Source organism: Oxyura jamaicensis, chromosome 7 (assembly GCF_011077185.1).
Source record: "Oxyura jamaicensis isolate SHBP4307 breed ruddy duck chromosome 7, BPBGC_Ojam_1.0, whole genome shotgun sequence".
Taxonomy (NCBI): Eukaryota; Metazoa; Chordata; class Aves; order Anseriformes; family Anatidae; genus Oxyura; species Oxyura jamaicensis.
Window position 1 is genome coordinate 12,392,901 of NC_048899.1, and position 21,723 is coordinate 12,414,623.

Consider the following 21,723-nt stretch of genomic DNA (forward strand, 5'->3'; position numbering starts at 1 on the left):
TATTTCCTTTTGTATACACTAGATATATCTAAAGATACAAATGTGAAGATTTTGAGAATCATTTTTGTTTTGTTCTTTCACTTACGAGAAACTGGGATTTTATGTTCCCACACATTTTACTTGTGTCTTTATATTAGAAAATCTGAGTTTACTATCAAAGTTCAGAATGAACCTTGAGATCACGTTCATTTTGAACACGTATTAATAAATGCCAAATTAAGTAGTTTATAAGTTTATAACTTCATGGGAAAAATTATTATTCCTTTCTACATCAAAGTAAAAACTTTTAGAGAAATTAAAGGGGTTTGGCACCCTCCCCATATACCCTTCTTCAAATACGAAATTGTCTTTCTATTAAGTTTTGGTAGAAAGTTCTGCCTAAAATAACATTTCCAGTTTTTGTTTGTTTGTTTGTTTGTTTGCATGATTAAAATATATGATTCTTTGCAATCATACATTTTAACAAGGTACTCCTACATAAACACCACTTCACAAAATTTCAGCTGAAGACAAATGGAAGTTTTGAATGTATATGTAAGCTGAAGGATTTTTTTTTTTTTTTCCCCATGTAATTCAAATGACAAAACAATGTTCCATCACACAGAACTATTGAACTTATCTTGTGAGGCAGTAATAACTAACAAGTCACTGTAGTGATTAATAGCTTTTCATATTTTTATAGCTAAGCTGAGAAGTGATAACCTTGATTTATTAAATGTCTCTTCCGTTGATATACAGTTTTGCCTATCTATCTTTAAACATAGTAAAAGGGTTGCTACTTCTTTGATGATTTTTTTTTTTTTCTGATTTCTATACTATTTTTTGTAGGAAATAGTTTTAATGTAAGCAAATTTGGTGAAGCTTTGAAAGATCTATTTTCCAAAACTGAAAACAAACTGTTAAAATTATATCTTAAGGTAAAAAAATATGTACTGAAGTATTGTTAGTCACATTATTACAGGTTTTTAAACTTTGCTACGTCATATGATGCCTTTAAAGTTTGCTTTGCATGAGGTTTACAACTGATACTTTCATTTGCATTACTTCCCTTAGGGCTAATATATGAACAAAAAAAAAAAATATAAAAAGAAAAAAAGAAAGAAGCCTTAAAACCAGTCTTTTTTTTTTTTGTTTGTTTTTTTGTTTTTTGTTTTTTAATTTTATCTTTTTAAAGTATCTCTCCTTCCATTAACTTTAAATTTTAAATTGGCTGCATTCCAGACTACTCAGAACTCAAAGCTAAGAGCCAGCACTTGATGAAGGGTTAAAAATAGTTAGTGAGAAGTGCTTGACAAGCAAATCTGCTTAGAAAGTTATCTGGGGAGCCAGAACAAATGCCTGAAATGGAATTCGAATCCTCTTAATCCCCTTATATGAAGAATTGGACTGCAACTCGACATTCAGGAGAAAAAAAGCATTTCCCGATACCACCTTTCAAAATGCCCTCACCATTACTGCAATTAATCTGAGAAAAAAAATAATCATCCAGTACCTCTGTAGCTCAGTCTCCCACAGAATCAGGCACTTAACTCATAGTTTCCCTTTGTTCAATAAAAACTTATAGAATCATAGAAAAACTTAAACTTATAGTATTCTGTATAATAAAAACTTATAGTATTCCAGATCTTCCAACCTCTCCAGGGGAAAAAAAAAAAAAAAAAGGAAAAAAAAAAGGAAAACATAGAAGAAAGAAAAAGAAAGCCATGTCTGATTCAGTCAGATTTACCATTTTTACCATTCAACACAGTAGCACTACTATATTCTTGTGACTTAGTAATTCTACTGGCAGAAAGTAAATGAGAAATAATATGGAGAAGACTGAGAGAGAGGAAGGAGGAGCAAACGTGAGGGAAAATAAAGTTTAGTCTCCTTACCTTATCACTGGGCTCCAGTTTCTTTCCCTGCAAGAACCACTCTACTGGGATTCCTTCATAAGAGAGTTCGCAGTCAAAGGTTGCTGATTCCCCAGCTGTCACTGTTACATCCTTGAGGGGTCTCAGCAAGCCTATTACTCGAGCTTGGTAAGAAGACAACATTATTTTCAGATTAGTCACTTCTACCCAAGAGAGAACCACTGTCCTTATGTACTAATTCTCCATGGTGGCTTCCCTCAAGAGAGACAGACATCGCAGTGCTGCTTGTTTAATTCCGTAAATAGAAGGGGCCACCCTGGGGCTTTAGGGGGAGGGCTAGTGACCGAAAATTTCCTATTTGCAGAGTGCGTTTCTTTAAATTGAACAAGGTCAGCAGGAAAGTTGCTGTGCATCTGTCTCTCTGCCAAGCCCTGCATGCCTCTTGCTAGATAAGGCATGTGTTTTCCAAAATAGCGAGGGCTACGATTGGAGTGGCAAACAAGTGGTCTTCAACCATGTGGTCTGTCCCTGTCCATCACATTCTTAACCCTATCCCCAAATATCACTGTGATCCCATCCTCTCAGGTTAACATGATATTTCAATGCTGTAAAGCCTCTGCTTATGATACTTTGATTTCATAACTGCATATGATGCCAGACCATAAAGAAGCATTTAAGGCCATCTCCTTACTTTTTCTTATATTAATAAACTACATAGATTATAAATAAATAAATAAATACGTAAATGGAGAAAGAAAACTTTCCTTAACTTAAAGAGGTGAAGACAGCTTGAATAATTAATACTTGAATTGCTGTTCTAGAAATAATTGCTCTGGGTTGAATATAGTATGGGTTTTTTTCCACCTTGTTTTCATTTAGGTAATTTCAAAGACACTTACGTTTCACTCGAAGGTGAGCACCAGATTTAGCATTTGCTGCTTGGAAATCTACTCCACCAGCTTGATCTAAGCGTACATTATACAGTGTAAGGAAGTGCTTTTTGCCTTCTTCCTTGATTTCACAGTCCTTCAAAAAGAAAAGTGAAGCAATTTTTTCAGTATCTTTTTCACGCTCAGCACAAGAGCCCATGCTTCTCTTCATACCATTGATCTGTTATTTCCTCCACAAAACTCAGACCCAAGCTCCCTAATATCCCCTCTAAACTTTCATCCATAGTCTAGCCCCTTTACTTTCAGTCTCCTCTGTTCTTATACAATCTACTTCCTCTTAGCAAGAAAGGGCAAGAAGCAATGCATTAATGAGGGTGGCATGTATGTGCTGAGTGACTAGCCAATATATGCAGATGCAGACCAGTCAGAAGGCTGAGAAGAAGTAGGAAATACTAAGCTTTTGTTGTCCCTTTTCCTTGAGAAGGATCTTTTTATTTTACCCTCACACTGATTTTCACGAAACTTTTTATCTTTGTGTATTTTTCACATCAGTACTGTAACATCAAAGCAGTTACAGTTAGTCATGATTATACCATTTTTATTTATTTATTTTAAATTTCCATATTCTACCAGCTAGGACTTAAGAATATATAATTAAGCATTATGCCATTTTAAACAAATATTAGCTACCAGAGCAATAGTGAAGAGTTTGAAAATGTGATCCACATCTATCTAAAACAAACATAGCTCAAAAAAAACAAAAGGTAAATGCACTGAATCCAAAGTTTTGATTTTTAAATGCTATTACATTTAAAATAATTCTATGTGGTCTTAACACTTCAGATACATGATTATAGAAAGCAGAAAGAGTTTTCACTTAATTTCTGCAGCTGTCTGCTTCTCCCTCACACCCCAGTTCCATGCAAGTTGTTGAGCCATACATAAAAAACATCTTTAAATATCTGCTTACAGGTGATTCAGTCAAGGGTTCTCCTTTTAGTTTCCAATTGCCATGGACACCTTCCTCAGAGATTTCAATATCAAAACGGGCAGTCTCTGTCTCAATCACCTCCACGCTGTATAGCGGACGTATGATCTCAATATCCCTGTCTGGGGAGGCGGGTGGGAAAAAGTGATTGATTACCTCAGTTGCTAATGAACATCTAAAAGTTCTCTTCAACACAGCAACCCAGTAAAATAACCATACCTTCAATATTGAGGTTAGCAGAGGTTTGATCAGTACCACAATCACAAGTATATTTTCCAATGTCTTTCTTCAAAGCTTTCTTGAGGATAAGTATTCTCTTTTTACCATCAGCCTTAATAACAACATTCTTTGATGGAGTAATTGGTTTGCCATCCTTCATCCATTTCACTGGGGCATCTGCTTTGCTGATTTCACATTGTAAAATCACTTCGTCTTTCTCTACAGCAGTATAATCTTGAAGCTTCCCAGTGAAGTAAGGATCTCCCTCTGCAAGTAAAAGTTAAGACATCTTTTAATGTGAAGATTAAGTCTTTCAGAAAGGAAAAGGGTTCTTACCATAAGATGCATTTCATGCTTATGCCCTGCAAGGGGATTAAATACAGTCCTTATAATTATTGCATAGTTATGTGGCAAAAAGAGAAAACAACAAATAGCTAAGAAAAAAATTCAGTGTACTACTCATGCTACTGACAACATGATTTTGCTGTTCTAGGAGATTCATTTTATAGCTATTTTCACCACACTTGTATGAAATTTTGAAGTGATTTTAATTTCCTTTTGGAAAGTGGAACCCCAGGGAAGACAAGCAGATTGTCAAGTTGTCAAAAATCACCAAGTCGGTTTAGGCCAAACCCCCAAACCGAACCAAACTAAACAACAACAAAAAAAACACACATCCAACAAATCCCAAGACTTTCTGATGATATATTCATTTTTCATTAATAATACTTCTGATAATATACATCATGTGAATTCTTTTGGGTATGCTTACCAAGAACAGTGAGTTTAGCTTCTGATGATTTGCCCATAGCTTCCACTCTAATCTGAGAAGTATCATCAATAGTAAGATCTTTGATTGTGAGTGTATGAAATTTTCCATCATCCGTCATTGAAACCACTTTACTGGTATGTAATCGCTGGTCATTCTTGAACCAGACAACAGGAATATTTTCATGTGAGAGTTCCACTGTGAACACTGCAGTTTCTCTCTCTTTTTTTGTTACATCCTTGAGAGGAGTAATGAATTTCAGGCGAATACCTGTATCAACAAAACGTTTCATTAATAATAATGCTACCAATAAAAACTGTTCAAGGACAACTATGGTATAACTCTTTCCTAGAAAGGCAAAGTCAGACAAACCTTCAATAATTAGTTTTGCACTTGTTCTCTTATCTTCAGCTTCAAACATATATTTAGCTTCGTCATCAAACACAACAGATTTAATAATCAGAGCATGTTTTGTTCCATCTGAAATAATTTCAAATCTTTCATCAGGAGTGATCTCTTGCGTTCCTTTTAACCAACGGAAAGTCTTGGGTTCTCTAGACACTTCACATTCGAACTTGGCTTCATCCTTCTCAAAGACCTTCACATCACTTAGTGGAGTGATGAAGATGAGAGGCAATTCTGAAATCAAAGAAGAGCACTTTCAGTTCAGTAATAGGTTTATATAGATCTTTCTGCTACTAGATTTGTTCTAGTGCTCTGAGACACACATGGAAATGTTGGCAAAGTGCAGACTGTACCTTTCACTTTCAGACTGGCACTGCTTTTAGCATTAGCAGCTTGGAAAGACACTTCTCCAGTCATATCCAGTTTGCAGTTATGAAGGACAAGAATATGCTTCTTCCCATCCTCAATGATTTCACACTCCTGGCGATAAAGAAAAAAGAACTCATCAAAATATGAGTATTCTAGGAAACTACAAACATTATCAAATGTTTTACTAGTGTAAATTATGATCTAAAAATAGAGCAGCAGTCTCACAGGTGAAGGTGTTAGGGTCTCTCCATTCAGCTTCCATATAGGATGGACATCAGGCTCAGAAATTTCAATTTCAAAACGTGCTGTTTCACCAACAAATACTTCCACTCCATACAGTGGGCGTTCCACTTTAATTAAGCGAGCTAAAAGAAAAAAAAAAGTTCACATCTAATTATTCATTCTATAACATAGAAATGCAGGACTGGAAAGGATTTCAGCTCTCTTATTATCCCCTCTTTAGGAAATTCATATACTACCACCACCAAGTATTTAACTTTTAAAAAAAGCTCAAGTTTGGGCAGTATATAACCTCTTTCTGTAATATGTCTGAAAGTTTAGTTAGCTTCAGTAAGAATATTTTTCCATGTAATTAACTTACATGTTACAGTTAAATAAACTGATTTTTTTTCCTGACTGTAAATGGATATAGAGAAAAAAATGATCATTGCTGTCATTAAAACAGCCATTTATATATCTTAAAATATATTGTCTCTTCTCATAAATGTATTTGACAATTGTAAATTTAGATATTTCAACTATTCATCATAACAACACGTTTTCTAAAGGCACAATTTTTGCTGCTATACTCTAAAGAGTGTCTGTTTGCCTACAATCTTTTACAAATGTTTCAGTACTTTCCCTTAGCCAAGGCATGATGACTTACGCTCAACGCCAACATTAGCATTTGTCTTGTCTGTTCCACAGTCGCACTCATAAACACCCTTATCACTCTCTGCAGCCTTCTTGATTGTTAGGATACGGCGCAAACCATCTGTTTTTATGGAAATTCTGTTTGAAGCAACTAGTTCTTCACCATCTTTGTACCATTTTACTGGAACATCTTTGCTAAGCTCACACTCCAGTGTAATATCATCTTTCTCCACAGCACTGTAGTCTTGTAATTTCACAGTGAAGTACGGATCAGCCTCTATAAAAGGCATATTGGATATGAAACATTAAATTAGTAATATAAATTTACTAAAAGATCAATATTTTGTCATGCTCCAATTATTAACGTTGTTTATACTGATGCTATAGTGTGTTTTATATTGCTTCTATAATTACCTAAGACTTTGAGGTTTGCTTGTGTGTTCAAGTCCTTGACTACAGCCTTTATTTCAGAGATATCATCAAGTGTTACTTCTCTCATTTCTAGTTTATGAACTTTGCCTTCTGAAGTAATTACAACTGTTCTGCTTGTGTGGAGTCTCTTATCATTTTTGTACCATTTCACCAGCATGTCTTCATGAGAAAGCTCAAACTGAAAGTGAGCTGTTTCTCCTTCTTTCACTGTTTGATCCTGTAGAGGTGAAATGAACTTCAGCCTCACACCTGTAGCATAGAAAGAAGGCACACATAAGTACTGCTGGAAAAAGGCTAATGTGATTTTAAAAGATACTTATTTACATATTTATTATTTGTTGTTTTGTACATAATAAGATACTTGCCTTCTACAAACAATCTTGCTGTGCTCTTCTTGCCATCAACTTCAGCAGTGTATTCTCCCTCATCATCAAACTGAGAATCATTGATTACAAGAATATGTTTCTTTCCATCTGCAATGATGTCAAATTTTTCTCCAATTTTCAGTATATCAGTGCCCTTAGACCATATAACATTGGCTTCTCTGGTAAGGACACATTCAAACCTTGCTTGGCGTCTCTCAGGGACAGTGACATCTTTTAGGGGAACAGCAAAGTCCAGTTCAATTTCTGGAAACAAAATGGAACACATAGTTTGTAACATACTCAAAGTGAACTCTTTTTAAGTTGATATTGTACTCCATTTCATGGTGCATTGTACCTTTCACTGTCAGGATAGCTGTAGTAACTGCATTAAGTGCTTGGTAAAGGACTTCACCAGCTTGGTCTAACTTGACTTTGTGTAAGGTTAGGAAGCGTTTCCCTCCTTCAGCTTTGATTTCACATGTCTGCAGGGATGACAGACTTTGGTAAATAAAATGCAGATTCCTTGCTGCTACACATTTTTAATAAAGGAATTATATAAATATTTGATACACAGTAACGAGTACGAACGCTGGACTTATTCCTCAGTTAAAAGTAACACTTTTAACTCAAAAAATATAATTAAAAAAAAAAAAAAAAGGAACACATTTCTTCAGCCTTCCAGAGTTTTTTTTAAATGTCAGCATGGTCCTCTGCAATGTACGTAAGATGTTTTTATTATTGTAATAATAATATGCTGTAATTCTGTGAGAAAATAAAGCAGTTTGAAAGATTGCCTTTAAGGTACATAACTCTTATTTCAATAAACATTTTTTAATAACCAGAATGTTTAGGCTTTCTACATTCTGGACTGAGTAAAAACGGCATTCCTGCAAAGATCATACCACAATGACTGAAGCAAACCTGATCACAGTGTTTAATTTTAAGTAAATTATGTTGTTAAAACAAGGATGCTTACAGGTGAGGGTCTCAGGGTTTCACCTTTCAGCTTCCATTCACCAGGAATATCTTCCTCAGATATTTCTGTATCAAAGTTTGCTGTTTCTTTCTCATAAACTGTGACATCCTCTAACGGCTTCAGAAGTTCAACTTCACGTTCTAGAATATACAAATTAGCACATAAATAATTAGGGCAAGTTTTGATAGAGCTTTATAGGAAGTCAAGTAACTTTTTTTTTCTTGTTTGTTTAAAGATTTTTGAATTTTGACTTTTCATTTTTGAATATAAAGCAAATAAAGGTTCCTTACCCCCAAGGGTTAGTTTAGCTGGGTATCTGCGACCTTCAACTTCCACTGAATATTCTCCAATATCAGCAGGGCCAGCATTCTTGATTTTCAGGAAAATTTTATTTCCTTCTTTCAAGATTTCTGTCTTGTCAGTCGGTTCAGCAGGAATTTCCTCATCTCCTTTAAACCACTTAATGTTTGGTGTATCCTTGACAATATCACAGGTGAAAGTAGCTGTTCCTTTTGGTTTCACATGCTGGTCTCTTATAGGCTTTACTAACCAGTCTCTTATCACTTCTGCATAACAAGTTACACAAGAATACAGGTTAATGGACTTTTAATATAAACAGAAGAAACAGAATTTACAGATTTTATATTACAACAAGCTTTTAATATCTGTAAAATGTTATCTGCCAGTTTATATTGTAAAGCTATGTGGAAAATACTATTTTTTAAACAGCCCCAGTATCACACAGAGAAAGGAGAACATAATTTTGATTGCTTACCTACTACCTTAACACACGATGAGCACGACAACTCAGAGTCTTCCACAGTAACAGTATAGGTGCCAGTATCAGCATCATCTGAATCGGTGATGGTGAGGGAATGTGACAAACCAATAATACCCAGAGCAAATTTCCCAGGCTTGTCTTTGATGATCTTCCCATCCTTTCTCCAAACCACACTTCTTTCTTTATTAAGCTCACAGGTCAAGTACAGTGGCTGGCCTTTAATCACAGTGACTTCTTCTTCAAGCGTTTTCACAAACCGCACTGGCAGTTCTGTGGGTAGCACAATGTTTTGATTTGTCTCATTTGTACACAGAATGTGTGATGCAGAATATTTTACATATTAAATCAAATTGTGTAGTTATCAATGAAAATTAAAGAATGCATCTAACAATCACTGTAAATTCAGAATGTACCAGTATTTCTAGCTTTAGGAGTAGCTAGCCTTTAAATTATTGAAAGATCTGAGACAGGGATTACCTTCAACAATGAGTTTGGCTGTAGAGGTCTTCTCTTTGTTACCCAGTCGTAACACACAAGTATATTCACCAGCATCTGATAGCTGGACATCAATAATATGCAGTTTCCTATCTTTGCCATCTGCAATAAACTTGTGCTTCGGGCTCTCTCGGATGTTACTTCCATCTTTCATCCAGCTGGTAATTGCAGTGGATGGTGAAATAAGGACTTCAAAGATTGCAGAAGACCCAACAGATTCGGCTTCTGTCAGCACTATATCTTTCATCTCCTTGACAAACTTCAGTGGCACAGCCTTGAGTTGATAAGTGAATGGAGGCTCTTCAGGAGGTTTTTCACCACCACTGCCTGGCCTGAGTTTCCTTCTTTCTGCATCTGCTGGTGAAGGTGTCTTCTTGGCTGTAATTCAGATGCAGAAATTAACAATCTAACCCTGATTTATTGCTTTTATTGTAAGTATTCTGCAGAACCCAACTGGAATATGTTTGTGACCCACCTGTTTCACTGATGTATTTCATACTGTTGCTGGACCCTATGCCTTTAATGGAATTTCAACAGAGCTAGCAAGTAATGTTAAATTTTTGAGTTATATTACCTGAACTGAAATAATTGGGTCTCTGTTAGTACAATTGTGCTAACCAATGCACAATTACTATGTCATCTTTCAAAGATTTACTCCTCATTACGAAATCTCACCTACTGAGACCAAAACATGAGAGAACAGAATCATGCATTTATGCCTTGAATCTGAAGGATTAGGTATTTTGAGGGAAACTGTGTTTAACCTTCACAACTATTTGATATTTATGAATTTCAAAGGAGGTGGAGTAGTTCTCCCACTGTCTCTTCTTTGCCCTCAGTGGACTAGTTGTTCCCTGAAGGGGAACGCATAGCCTTGCTAACATGATGAAGCTGTGCTGGGAGGCTGCACAACCTCTATATACATACTATATCTGACTCTGGACCTATCTAATATTCTCATAATGTCTAGCTATTGAAACAAGCACGGAAAGGTTAACATTCATTCCCCATCACAGGCATTTTATAATAACTTTTACCTTTGATTGGGCTGATACCCTTCGGAGTTTCTTCTTTTGATGGCTTGGCCTCTGAAGTGGAACAGCAATAGCATTAGGAATGGAGTTTAATAGACTTACATATGAAAATTAAGACAAGCATTTTTTTTTTATTTTTTATTTTTTTACACATCAGATTTTCTTTAGTTATATATACATACAAGGGAAGGAAGATATATATATATATATATATATATATATACAGCTTATACAGTCTATATCTGCATGGTAAGTTTAGTATCTTCAAGGGTAGAAAAGCCATATATTCAGCAGCGGGGACTGAAAGGCAACTTAGGAACTCCTAGTTCCTCAATTTATTGTCTTGTCCCTGATTTTGTAAAATTCTGCCACTCCCTGACACTTTTCTCACAATTAAACTCTTGATCAATACTCACCCATCAACCAAAATAATTCAAATATCTATTAAAAATATGTTAATTGAGAAAAGCACACACTTCTACTAATGAAGACAACAAAAATAGAAGTTGTAAAAATTAAATATGTGTTTTGGTCCAATGTGACTTTCTCACAAGTTCCATCAGTTGCCCAAATTGTGATGACACATCTAAAACTTTTCAAAATATTTCCCGCACTATACTGCTTCTCATCATCATTTTGTGAAAGGAAATATGAAATATACTTTTAATGTCAGAATGATGTGAATGAAATGCAGGACAGATTTTATTGCAGTGGATGGAAAAATTAATACTAGTAGAAATGTTTTAGTTTTTCTGAGGAGATAATGATATGTAACATGTAAATGTAAGGCTCAGACAATAAACATAAACTACATGGATATACATAACATAGAGTAAGACAAACATATCAAGAGTGGCTGAGTGCCAATGCAGCCAGCTAATACACTGGATGGAAATGTGAACAGTGTTAAGAAAAACAAACATCACAATGGAAAATGGTATTTTCTCTTGAAGCAAATAATACGAGCACTTTGTGGAAGAATTTGGCAGCAGTCTTCCTCACCTCGCTTTGCATGAGACTTTGCAGGAACATCCAGAAATTCATGTGATTCTCCAGTTGCATCCAAATTCCTGCCCTCACTTAAAAGGCTACTGGCCTGCTCATTCATGTGAGTGTGTTCTGATTCCCAGTACTCCTTCTTTCCTACATTCTTCGGAGTGATTATCTTACCTATGCTTGAGGACTGAGTGATTGTTTCACTTGCAGAGATTCCTTTGCTTGATGGTATTTTGTCTGGAAGGTTTTCCTTCTCTTTTTTCTTGCTAAGAGATGTGCTTTTTCTAATGCCATTTTTAGCTGCTGGTTTTTCATCTGAAGTAGGTTCTGTACCTTGAAGCTCTCTTCCAGAAATCTTCACTTCTTCCACAGTCAAAGAGTCTTTCTTTTCTTCAGTGATAGCTCTGCTGCCTTTAAGGGCAGGAGCTTCTTCACTTTCATCCAGAGAGGTATGAGCTTTATGGAATTGTTTTTTATCTTGGCTCTTTGGTGGCTGAATAGGAGCTTTCTTTACAGACTCAGTTCTGTCAGCTATTTCATCTATGACTCCTTTTTCATGTTCTCCTATGGAAACTTCACCTTCCATTCCTCCTCCTGTAATCACTGTATCAAATTCTTCTTTCTCCACAGGCAACTTCTCAGGGGCATTTGACTGTCTAAATTTGTCTTTTAAGTGGGTGCTGAAAATAGTTTTGTCTTTATTCTCTGATGTTATCCTCTTGAAGATTTTTCTATCACTTAGTAGTGCTTTCTCAGTCAACATTTCTGAACCCTCCTCATAATGAACTTCAGTGGCTTCTCCTTCCTGTGCAGAATATTTAGGTCCAGCTTTCATTTCCACTGTTTGTGGCTTAGGAATAGACTGTTCAAAGATTCTGTAAGATTTTTCTCTGGGAACCTCCTCTTCTTCAGTGGGGTATTCTAGATCAACATCTTTTTTCAATGCTGGTTCAGTAGTCTTATTCAACAGTTCTAAGGAATATAGTTCTGCTGATGAAGGGTCCATTTCCTCATCATCTTGAATAGTTTCCATTTTATTTGCTTCTTTACTAAGAATCTTATCAATAGGAATTTCAGCTACTGTAGTACTGTATTTCTTTATCTGTTGAGTTTTCTTCTGTATGTCACCGTCTTTCATTGATTCTTCAAGAGGAACTTCAGATTTCTCTAGAGTAAATCCTCCTCTCTCCTCACTTCTAATCAGAGGAGTTTCAGTTATTTTTGCTTCTGTAATACTTTTTACAAATGAAGTTTCATCCTTAATGGGAGATTCTTCAGGCTGCAAACTGATTTTTGATTTTCTCCCTTTTCTTAGTCTTTTCTGGTCTCTGGGCTCATAAGGCTCTCTGAGTATATGTTTAGGTGCATAAGTTGACGCAGTTTCCTCTCCTTTTTCATGCACAGGAATCTTTCTTTCCTGAATAACCCTAGACTTGTCAGAGACTCTCTCTATAGCACGTTCCTTATGAACAGCCAATTTAGTTCCATCCCCCTTTTCTTCTCTGGAATCACTTTCCTCATATTCAGATGACATATAGATAAATTTCAATTCCCCATCAGGTAGTAGCGGTTCATCCTTTTCATAAATAATGTGATCTATTGTAACTTCTCTTTTCTCACCTGTAGGTGTAGGAGTTTTTCTTGAAACTGTGTGTGTCATTTCTGGCTCCCCTCCTTCAGGAGCCAGCACAAAATATTTAAGAGCCACTTGATCATCTCTCTCTAGCTTCAGTATTCCATCAGCTGTTTCCAGTGAGATTTTCAACTCAAGTGGCTCTACCATTTGAACATCCAGAACTGTCTCCTTAGGACTTACTCGCTCTTTGACATGTACGTGTTTCTCAACTGAAATCTTCTTTAACACAATTGACTCAGTCTTGTCTTCTTCCACTGGGGGCATTTTACCTTTATGCTTTAGTACAGATGGTGCATCAGGCTTTTCTGCAGCTACAAAGGTTTCACAGGTAATTTAGAGAGTTAAAATCCATAAGAATAAGCATCAAGGATAATAAATTTTAAGACAAAATTTCCAGCTATACCTGAAATAAAATGAACATAGAACACTATCTTCATATAACACAAAATTTACAACATAACACACACACATAAAAAATAAGAATGGCACACACAAATAGCACAGAGGAACCCAGTAAACCTCTGTTACAGTGCAGAACATCATCCCACTAGTTTGCCAATCCAAATCTAATCCAGGTTGAAAGCACCAGAAAATAATGGTTCTCTATGTGTTGGGTCTGTCTGGGATGGAGTCACCTTTCCCTGCAGCAGCCCACACAGTGCTGTGCTCTGCACTCATAGCTGGAACAGCACTGGTATCACTCCAGTGTTGTGTCTATTGCTGCATAGTGCTGGCACAACATCAGAACTCCTTCCAGGCCCCCAAGAGCCAGCAGGCTGGGGGTGAGCAATTGATGGGGAGGGGACATCACCAGGGCAGCTGACCTAAACCAAGCAAAGGGGTATTCCATAACACCTGATGTCACACTGAGCAATAAAAGGGGGGCTCTCATGGGGGAGGGTCTCTCCTGAACAACCGGTACGCGTTTTGAGGCCCTGCTTCCCGGGACGTGGCCGAACATCGCTCGTTGATGGGAAGTAGAGAATAACTTTTTTTTCTTTCTCTCTGTGCTTCCGCGCGGCCTTGTTGTTTCTTTTGTTTCTCTTTCTCCCCATTCCCCTTTCCTTAATTAAATCATTCTCATCTCAAACCTCGAGCTCTTTGTGTTGTCTTTTCTCCCCCTTCCTCTTTGAGGAGGGGAGGAGTGAGAGAGCGGTTGTGGTGGAGCTCGGCTGCCCACTTGAGTAAAACCATCACACTCTAAGACATGCCTATCTATATAAAATGGTTTAGTGGTGCCACTGCAGGTCTGGCTGCATCACCAAATCAATGACCATGAGACATTTATGAGCAGGCTACTCAAGTGCCCAAGGACTGAGCTGTGCTTTACACAAGGCTCTCTGAATGATGGGCAAGCAGCATATACATCAGCTCTATTGACAGACTTCAGACTTGAAGTGCTTCCAGGAGAAAGGACTCTCTTTTCCACAGTGGATACAACCTAGGATCCTAAGCATATAACAGGAAACTAGTAATACTCTAGTTTTTCAAGACTACTGCTACTGTTCCTCATGATTTCAATAACAATTTATAAAACAGAAAACCAAATAATGCAGGAATTGTTTAGAAATATGTGTAACCTTTCATTTGCTATACAAAAAACTTAAGATGTGAGTCACAAGACATACATCAAAACACAGAACTGAATAGAGGAATCAACAGAAAACACAAATTTCATAGTTTCATATTAATTTTTGACAACTAATAAAAGCAAACATATAACCATCCAGAAACAAGAGTACAGATTTATCTCAACAGTTTTTCACAGGGACAAGCTTCTCTTACATTAGGTGGCAGTATCAAGAATAACACGATCCTGGGATAGGATCTCAAATCTCCTTGTAATGAATGAGTTGTATAATTGTACAGCTTGTAATTCTCTTTATCTTGAAGGTATTTATGTATCTAAGAGAGAAAAACCCTATGAATAGAATAGAACTAACATAAATACCTGCTTTCTTTCCAACCACTGGGACTGTCACTGGAGTAGTAACAGCTGGCGTTGGTTCTGCTACTGGTTTTGGAGATTTTAAAGCTGTAGGGGAAAAAAAAAATCTCATTTATTTATTTCAATAAATAATTTTGTTTTAGGCACCGTGTTCTCTAAGATGTTCTGCAGAATATATGAATGTTCCAGTCTTTATAGTACTAAAGCCGAGATGTATTTTTAATGTTCTTTTAACCAGAAATCTCCAAATTTAAAATTCTGAATGGAAAATAAAAAAGATACACAGGAAAGGCTGCATTGGTATTCATGACTAAAGAAGACTTACCTACTGCAGGCTTAGATTCAGGCCCAGGAACTGGGATAGCTGCTTGCTTAGGTTCTGGCATTTCAAACACAATTATTACAAATAGGTTAATTTACATGTTTTAAAATCTCATTGAATATTAAAGTTAGAAGCACCCTTACATAGAAAGTTAATAGAAGACAGACTTTATTTGTATCTTATTTAGTCAAAAAGCAAGAAATTTACTTGGGATGAATTCTTGTAAAGCTAGATACAACGGAAAAAAAAAAATAAAAATCTCAAATGCTGAAGAATCAAAGACAAAAAGAAATCCAGAAGAATGCAAAGTGGTTAATCAGTATATGTCACAGACAGATGGGACAGTAATGCATTAGTATAATATAGCATGAAACGCAGCAAGGAATATAATTTAGTTGTTGCAATAGGAAAATAGCACCACGCATCTGTACCTTTTGGTGGTTCAGGCACATGTTTATCCTCCTTTTTTATGACAGGTATCTCAATTTTCTTCTTAGGAACTTCTGGGACTTTAAAATATTATTTTGTAAGATATCTTGAAACATCTTGCATCCCCAAATACCAATATCTCTAATATATTTAAAAGTTTTCATTCTTTTAAGACTTTGAGTTTTAGATGTTTGTAAGTTTTGGGAACATCTATCTTCAAGACAAGGACTTGAATAGAAACACTAAGGGGGCAAGAGGACAAATATTTGCAAGACCTTAACTAAATAATATTTGGATTAACTATTTTACCATAGTTATATTTTTATAAGTGTTATCAAGTTCTATCAGTGTTCTACCAGTAAAGTTCTATAAAGTTTTATATCTGTGTTGTAAAGTTCTCTACTATGCACAGTGAAGATGAGAAGTAATCACATGATGCAGAAACCAGATCCAAATGTGGAAATGTGGATGACAAATCTGGATGTGCTTCCAGCAAAGCTTTAATTCACACAATTAGGTTTATGACTGCCACCCATTAACATGAATTTTAAAATTCAGAGAATTTTGAACTCTGAATTTCAGATAATATTGTGGGATTTATTTATTTTTTAATTTATTTTTGGCATTATGTTTTACCAGATAGATTTGAATGAAAACTAATACCTTCAGGTTTCTTAATTTTTTCTACTGGTGCAGGTACTGGTTTAACTTCAGGTTTAGGTTCTTTCTCTGGTTTAATTTCTTCCTCTTCTGGCTTCTTTTTAAGAACTTTAAAAGAAAAGGAATTTCAGTTTTTAAAGCACAGGTAAACAAAAGAATAGTATAGCGAGCAAGACAGAAGACTAAACATAAGTAAACAATAATAAAGAACCAAGCACATAAAATACTTAGTAATATACTATTCTGAAAGCATTTTAAAATTCAAAGTCATCTAGAGCAAAAAGATGTTTATTTAAGACCATTCCCTGTGAGAGGAAAGAAGCGAATGTTTACTGTCTATGATAGAATAAAATTTCTTATTGTAGAACCTTCATGGAAAAGATAGAGTGGGTATATATTTTGGAAGAACAGTAAAAGATATTATTATAATACTGAGATTTAAAAAATAACATTATCTATTCACACGTATATGCGTAAAGTAGGTTAGTTAATAATGACATTTCATGTCAAGTTATTTATAATCTACAAACTCATAACCAGTATGAGATTAAAAATGTGTTACATTAAATAACATCACTTCAGTTTCCTAATGCTTGCTTTTCAATACATTTTAGGAACTGTTCTTAATGTATTTTTGCATCTACACTGAGTAAATACTGGATTTATTCTTTGAAGCTCTAGTCAGCAGACAAGTGCCTGTATAGAATATTTGAATGACTTCTGTCAGTCCCATACCATCTTCAAAAATGGCATATAGTACATAATCATGCCTTAACTGAAGTTACAAGCGATTTTCAGGGACAAAACAGAGGATTCTGGATTAAACTCCTATTGACTTCAGTGAGGGAAGAAGGCTAAATAATTTGTTGTGTTTGGAGAGCTCAAATTTTTATTGTGACTGTTTTTCATTTTACTTATAATTGTCCTCTCGGATATCCATTTTGGGTATCTGATGAGACATGTCAGAAAAACAAACATTATGTTTCACTAGACTGAAATTAGAAGGTGAGCTGCAAGGTACAGGGGCATGAATCCCTGCCCGTATTTCAAAGAGAATGGGAATTAGTGCTACCTATTTTTTAAGCAATAACTGAGCACAAAGTAATTCATAAGGCCCCAGACTTTGCAGAAAACAGGACTGATGTCCAACAGTCCCACTAACCCTTGGGAATGGTGCAGTACTTTTAAGAAAACCATAAAAAAGAATACAGTTTTACTTATGTGATTTTTAAGAACATTTACACTGTTGCTGGAAAATATTTAAGTGTCCACAAGCTGAAGACACCAGAAATTTTCCATAAGCTTTACATGGAACAGGAAAACAGAAGAGAGCTATAACAGGGAAGCAGTTTTCAGTGTTCTTGCCTGTTTTCAGCATAGATCCTTGGGATTTGTTAGACTTTGGGATACTCTTGCTTCATCCCTGCAGCTATAAACTCTTTCCCCAATAAACATACATGAAGTAGTACTTTGTTCATGTAATTTTTCACACCATACAAAGCAATGTTATTTAGGGGAATACACTGAGCAATGTTAATATTCTGGGCTTTTATACCACTACAAGCTACTATACCTCTTTTCAAAACAACTTCTTCTTTTGGTGGTGGGGTAACTTCAGGAATTACTCTGCGAGGTTTCTTTACAAGTCCAGGAACTTAAAAGAATATTATTCCTGATTTTATTACAGGTTCATAACAGTAGTAAGAGCTAATCAACAACTAACCACTCCAAACACACACAAATAAAATGATGGTCCACTACTGAACATTCAAAGCAAAGCTAAGACTGCTGAGATTGAAGTTGATTATTTTTAATCCTTTTTCCATATTATTTGTTTTCAGTTGCCTTACAGGCTTATACATAAAGGTAAATTTCCATACAAAACAACAGAAGAGAAATATGGTCTAACAAGACTAGAAAAGTTATGCATTCTAAGACAGTTATAGTTACATTTTAATCACCTTTTTCTCTTGAATTACACATTTATGTAACTCATCCGCACTACCTATGATACTCATAAAAATACAGTCAGTTTAATCGCTAAACTTTAAGCAGCATTAACAAGATATGTTACTGTGGTGCTTAGCAGCTTGTCTAAAGGTCCAATACATATGAAAAATATAAGGGAAACTTGTAAAGCTGCTTGCTCAATTCATGATTCATTGCCAAATCTAAATTGTCTTCTCATAAAATTAAGTTACATTTCAGACAAACAGTAACTATGGCTGAACTATGCCATATTCATTTAAACAGTATAGTACTTTTTATTTCTGCTTAAGCAGAGAACTGAAGTGAACATCTACACAAGTGACGAACTCATAAAACCACTCTCTTTTTCACTCTTCTGTGATTATTTTTTTTGCAGTTTGTTAATATCATGATGGGAAATTAAAGTGAACATAAATACAACAACATGAACATATATATTCAAGACTGGAGCCCACTCTTAAATTATAACGTAATAAAGACACCATTTGATATTTCTAAGCAAACTGAAGAGGATACTGAAAACTACAACTCTGGGCTCAAAAGAATCTTCAATGAAGTAAGATGCTTCTATTAGGTAGGTACCTTTAGCAGGTGGGGGTTCCAATTTTGGAGACTCAACAGGTTTTGCAGTCACAACTTTCTTCTTTGATTCAGGAGCTTCAAAGAAAATTATTTGAATTTTATCAAACACATCATTATATTAAAAAAAAACTCAAACTTTCCAAAAAATTCAAACAACTTATTAATACTTTTGACCTATTAGAAAGACAAGATCTACAAAGTTAAGATTCTGGCTGATTAACTGTTTAGAAGAAGTCTGATGAATCACAGTTGATCTGAAAACCATGTTCACAAAGTAGCACCAGTAAACTATTGCTTGTAGTTCTTTTCATTTGTAAGAATGTGTTAAAGACAGCAGAATTATGTTAAAAATAGAAGAACGTGTTAACTTTCAAAAGATTTTTTTTTAAATACATGGATTTAATCAATAAGTTTTGAAAAGAACCCATGCAAATTGACTTGGCATGACACCAGTGAAGTAAAAAATATTCATCCACAATATGGTGAAAATTCATACAGGCTTTAGCATTAGTAAGACGCACCATTAAAATAATAAAACATAAGAAAAAAAAGAACACCAGTGATATGTTTTAAAGCACACTTTTCAAGATTCATCAGTATAAATAAAAAAGGATTATATGTTTGAATTCCCATTGTTAATGGTGGATTCAGATGCTTATACCTTTAAGTAGTTCTTTTGCCAATTTAATATCTTCTGTTGGTGGAGTAGGTGCTGCTGGTTTTCGCTTTTCAGGAAGCTTCTTTTCAGGTTCCGGTGCTTTAAATAACATTAGGTAGATTTAGTATAAACTCACTACCACAGTAGGAGTGTGAAGAGTGAAAATATAAAGATGGTAATTTTCCATTTCCAATGAAGTTAATGAAAAAAATCACAAAATTAATTGGAGTATAAAAGAGCTTTAGGCTATTGCTTTGTAGCTTGCACACAACATAAATGTTCAAGCTGATATTTAAAAAAAAACACATGTTAATAACATGAGAACAAATGTGGGAAACAAAATGATGAGAAGACTCCAGTTGACGGAAAACAAAGTGAAAGCAACTAAAATACGAGCATACAGGTACACATAAAACAGAGCAAGAAAAAAATAATAATGCACAATAATAAAAGGTGTCTGAAAGCCTCTAGGTACTTTGTATACCTTCAACTGGCAAAGCCTCTACTTCTGCAACTGAAATTTCTTCTGTTTCTTCAAGTTCAACTTCCTTTAAGATTTCATGTTCTTTAAAGAACATTGATAACTGGTATAAGTTTCCAATGATAAGATAATTTCACATGAACATGCAAATATCACTAAAAAGAATGCTACTTCAAAATACACAGACAAATAACACATTAGGATACATAATCACACACGATCCGTTCATACTGTTACCTCTGCAGTCAATGCATGCCTTGAGAAAACTATTTATATGTAAGTTTAATTCAAGGTTGTGTGAAGAATAGTATTCTTTATGCATACAACATACATTAAATATTAAATTTTTGGATGAGTAATTGTTACTGGAAAGAATAAAAATGGTAATGTTCTCAGTTCATTCTAGATTATAACATGAAAATAATACCAAATAGTAGGTTTCAAGAGACTTGAATTTAGTGAGAATTGATTATTGTATAAAAGAGAATAATATAGGATTCTCATTCTTAAGAATATCCCATGTAGAATCATGTGAAAATAATTTAAAAAACTATATTTTACTCTCATATATGACAATATAATATTAGATATAAGAAACAGATTAATATAATCTAAAACATGAAGTGAAAAACTTAGAAACACCAGAATGGCTAAAAAGAGGACATATTACTTTTAAAGCTTATGTTTGGAAGAACTGGAAAAATGACTGTCTTTACAATAATAGCCATGATGGCCTATACCTTCACTTGGTAGAGGTTCAGGTATTTTAGGAACAGCAACAGGTATTTCCTCCTCTGGGCCAGCTTTCTTGGGCACCACAGGCACTTTAAAATATATTAGGTTTGTTTTACATGCATGTATATAAAGATATGTACAAAACATAAGAAAGACAAAGACAACTAGCACACAGAAAATCACAGTGAGTAAGAGTCCATAACAATCAAAGAGTGTTTATGCTCCAAAAGACCTTCCCCTGGGTAGTCAACAAGGTAATATAACTGACACATTTTATATACTGAGTTATAAACAAAGAAAATGAAAAAGAATAGAAAGGACATATTTTCAGGAAGCACAGCCTAGCAACATGTACCTTTGGTTGCAGGAGGTTCTGGTTGTTTCAATTCTGGCCTTTTAGGTGTTGCAAGAATCACTTTCTCTTCTGGGACAGTTTTCTGTGGCACTTCAGGTGCTTTAAAGACATTAGTTAATTTGCATTTTTGTGAATATTAAGATGCAAATATATACACGATACTGAAAAGTGCAATGATGAGGAAGAGATTCAAAATATGAAGAATAAAATTTTCAGTGACATTACACACACAGATATTTAAGCATTGTTTGTAAAGCTGAATGGAGAGAGAGAAAAAAGGATGGGCTGAGTCACTGATATATGTACCTTTAACTGGAAGAACTTCATGTTTTTTAAGAACAGGCATAGGTTCTGTTACTTTGGGCACAGCAACAGGCTTCTTGGGCACTGCCACAGGCTTCTTGGGCACAGCCACAGGCTTCTTGGGCACTGTCACAGGCTTCTTGGGCACTGCCACAGGCTTTTGGGGAACAACCACCGACA

At 35.2% G+C, this 21,723-nt stretch overlaps 1 protein-coding gene across 1 annotated transcript in view; it reads right to left on the minus strand.

Moving 5' to 3' along the window:
* LOC118169716 (titin-like) overlaps positions 1–21,723 on the minus strand; it is a 241,538-nt gene that overhangs the window by 91,063 nt on the left and 128,752 nt on the right. The window contains exons 163-186 of the mRNA XM_035331227.1: positions 19,673–19,768; positions 19,012–19,086; positions 18,014–18,094; positions 16,444–16,548; positions 15,783–15,860; positions 15,355–15,408; positions 15,033–15,116; positions 10,453–10,503; positions 9,398–9,793; positions 8,915–9,190; positions 8,430–8,705; positions 8,140–8,279; positions 7,519–7,645; positions 7,164–7,427; positions 6,781–7,047; positions 6,380–6,643; positions 5,719–5,858; positions 5,478–5,604; positions 5,092–5,358; positions 4,723–4,989; positions 3,951–4,217; positions 3,714–3,853; positions 2,753–2,879; positions 1,875–2,017 (exon numbers count right to left, since the gene is read on the minus strand). Of these exons, the coding sequence (XP_035187118.1) occupies positions 1,875–2,017; positions 2,753–2,879; positions 3,714–3,853; positions 3,951–4,217; positions 4,723–4,989; positions 5,092–5,358; positions 5,478–5,604; positions 5,719–5,858; positions 6,380–6,643; positions 6,781–7,047; positions 7,164–7,427; positions 7,519–7,645; positions 8,140–8,279; positions 8,430–8,705; positions 8,915–9,190; positions 9,398–9,793; positions 10,453–10,503; positions 15,033–15,116; positions 15,355–15,408; positions 15,783–15,860; positions 16,444–16,548; positions 18,014–18,094; positions 19,012–19,086; positions 19,673–19,768 (4,112 nt within the window). The remainder of the gene's footprint in view (positions 1–1,874; positions 2,018–2,752; positions 2,880–3,713; positions 3,854–3,950; positions 4,218–4,722; positions 4,990–5,091; positions 5,359–5,477; positions 5,605–5,718; positions 5,859–6,379; positions 6,644–6,780; positions 7,048–7,163; positions 7,428–7,518; positions 7,646–8,139; positions 8,280–8,429; positions 8,706–8,914; positions 9,191–9,397; positions 9,794–10,452; positions 10,504–15,032; positions 15,117–15,354; positions 15,409–15,782; positions 15,861–16,443; positions 16,549–18,013; positions 18,095–19,011; positions 19,087–19,672; positions 19,769–21,723) is intronic.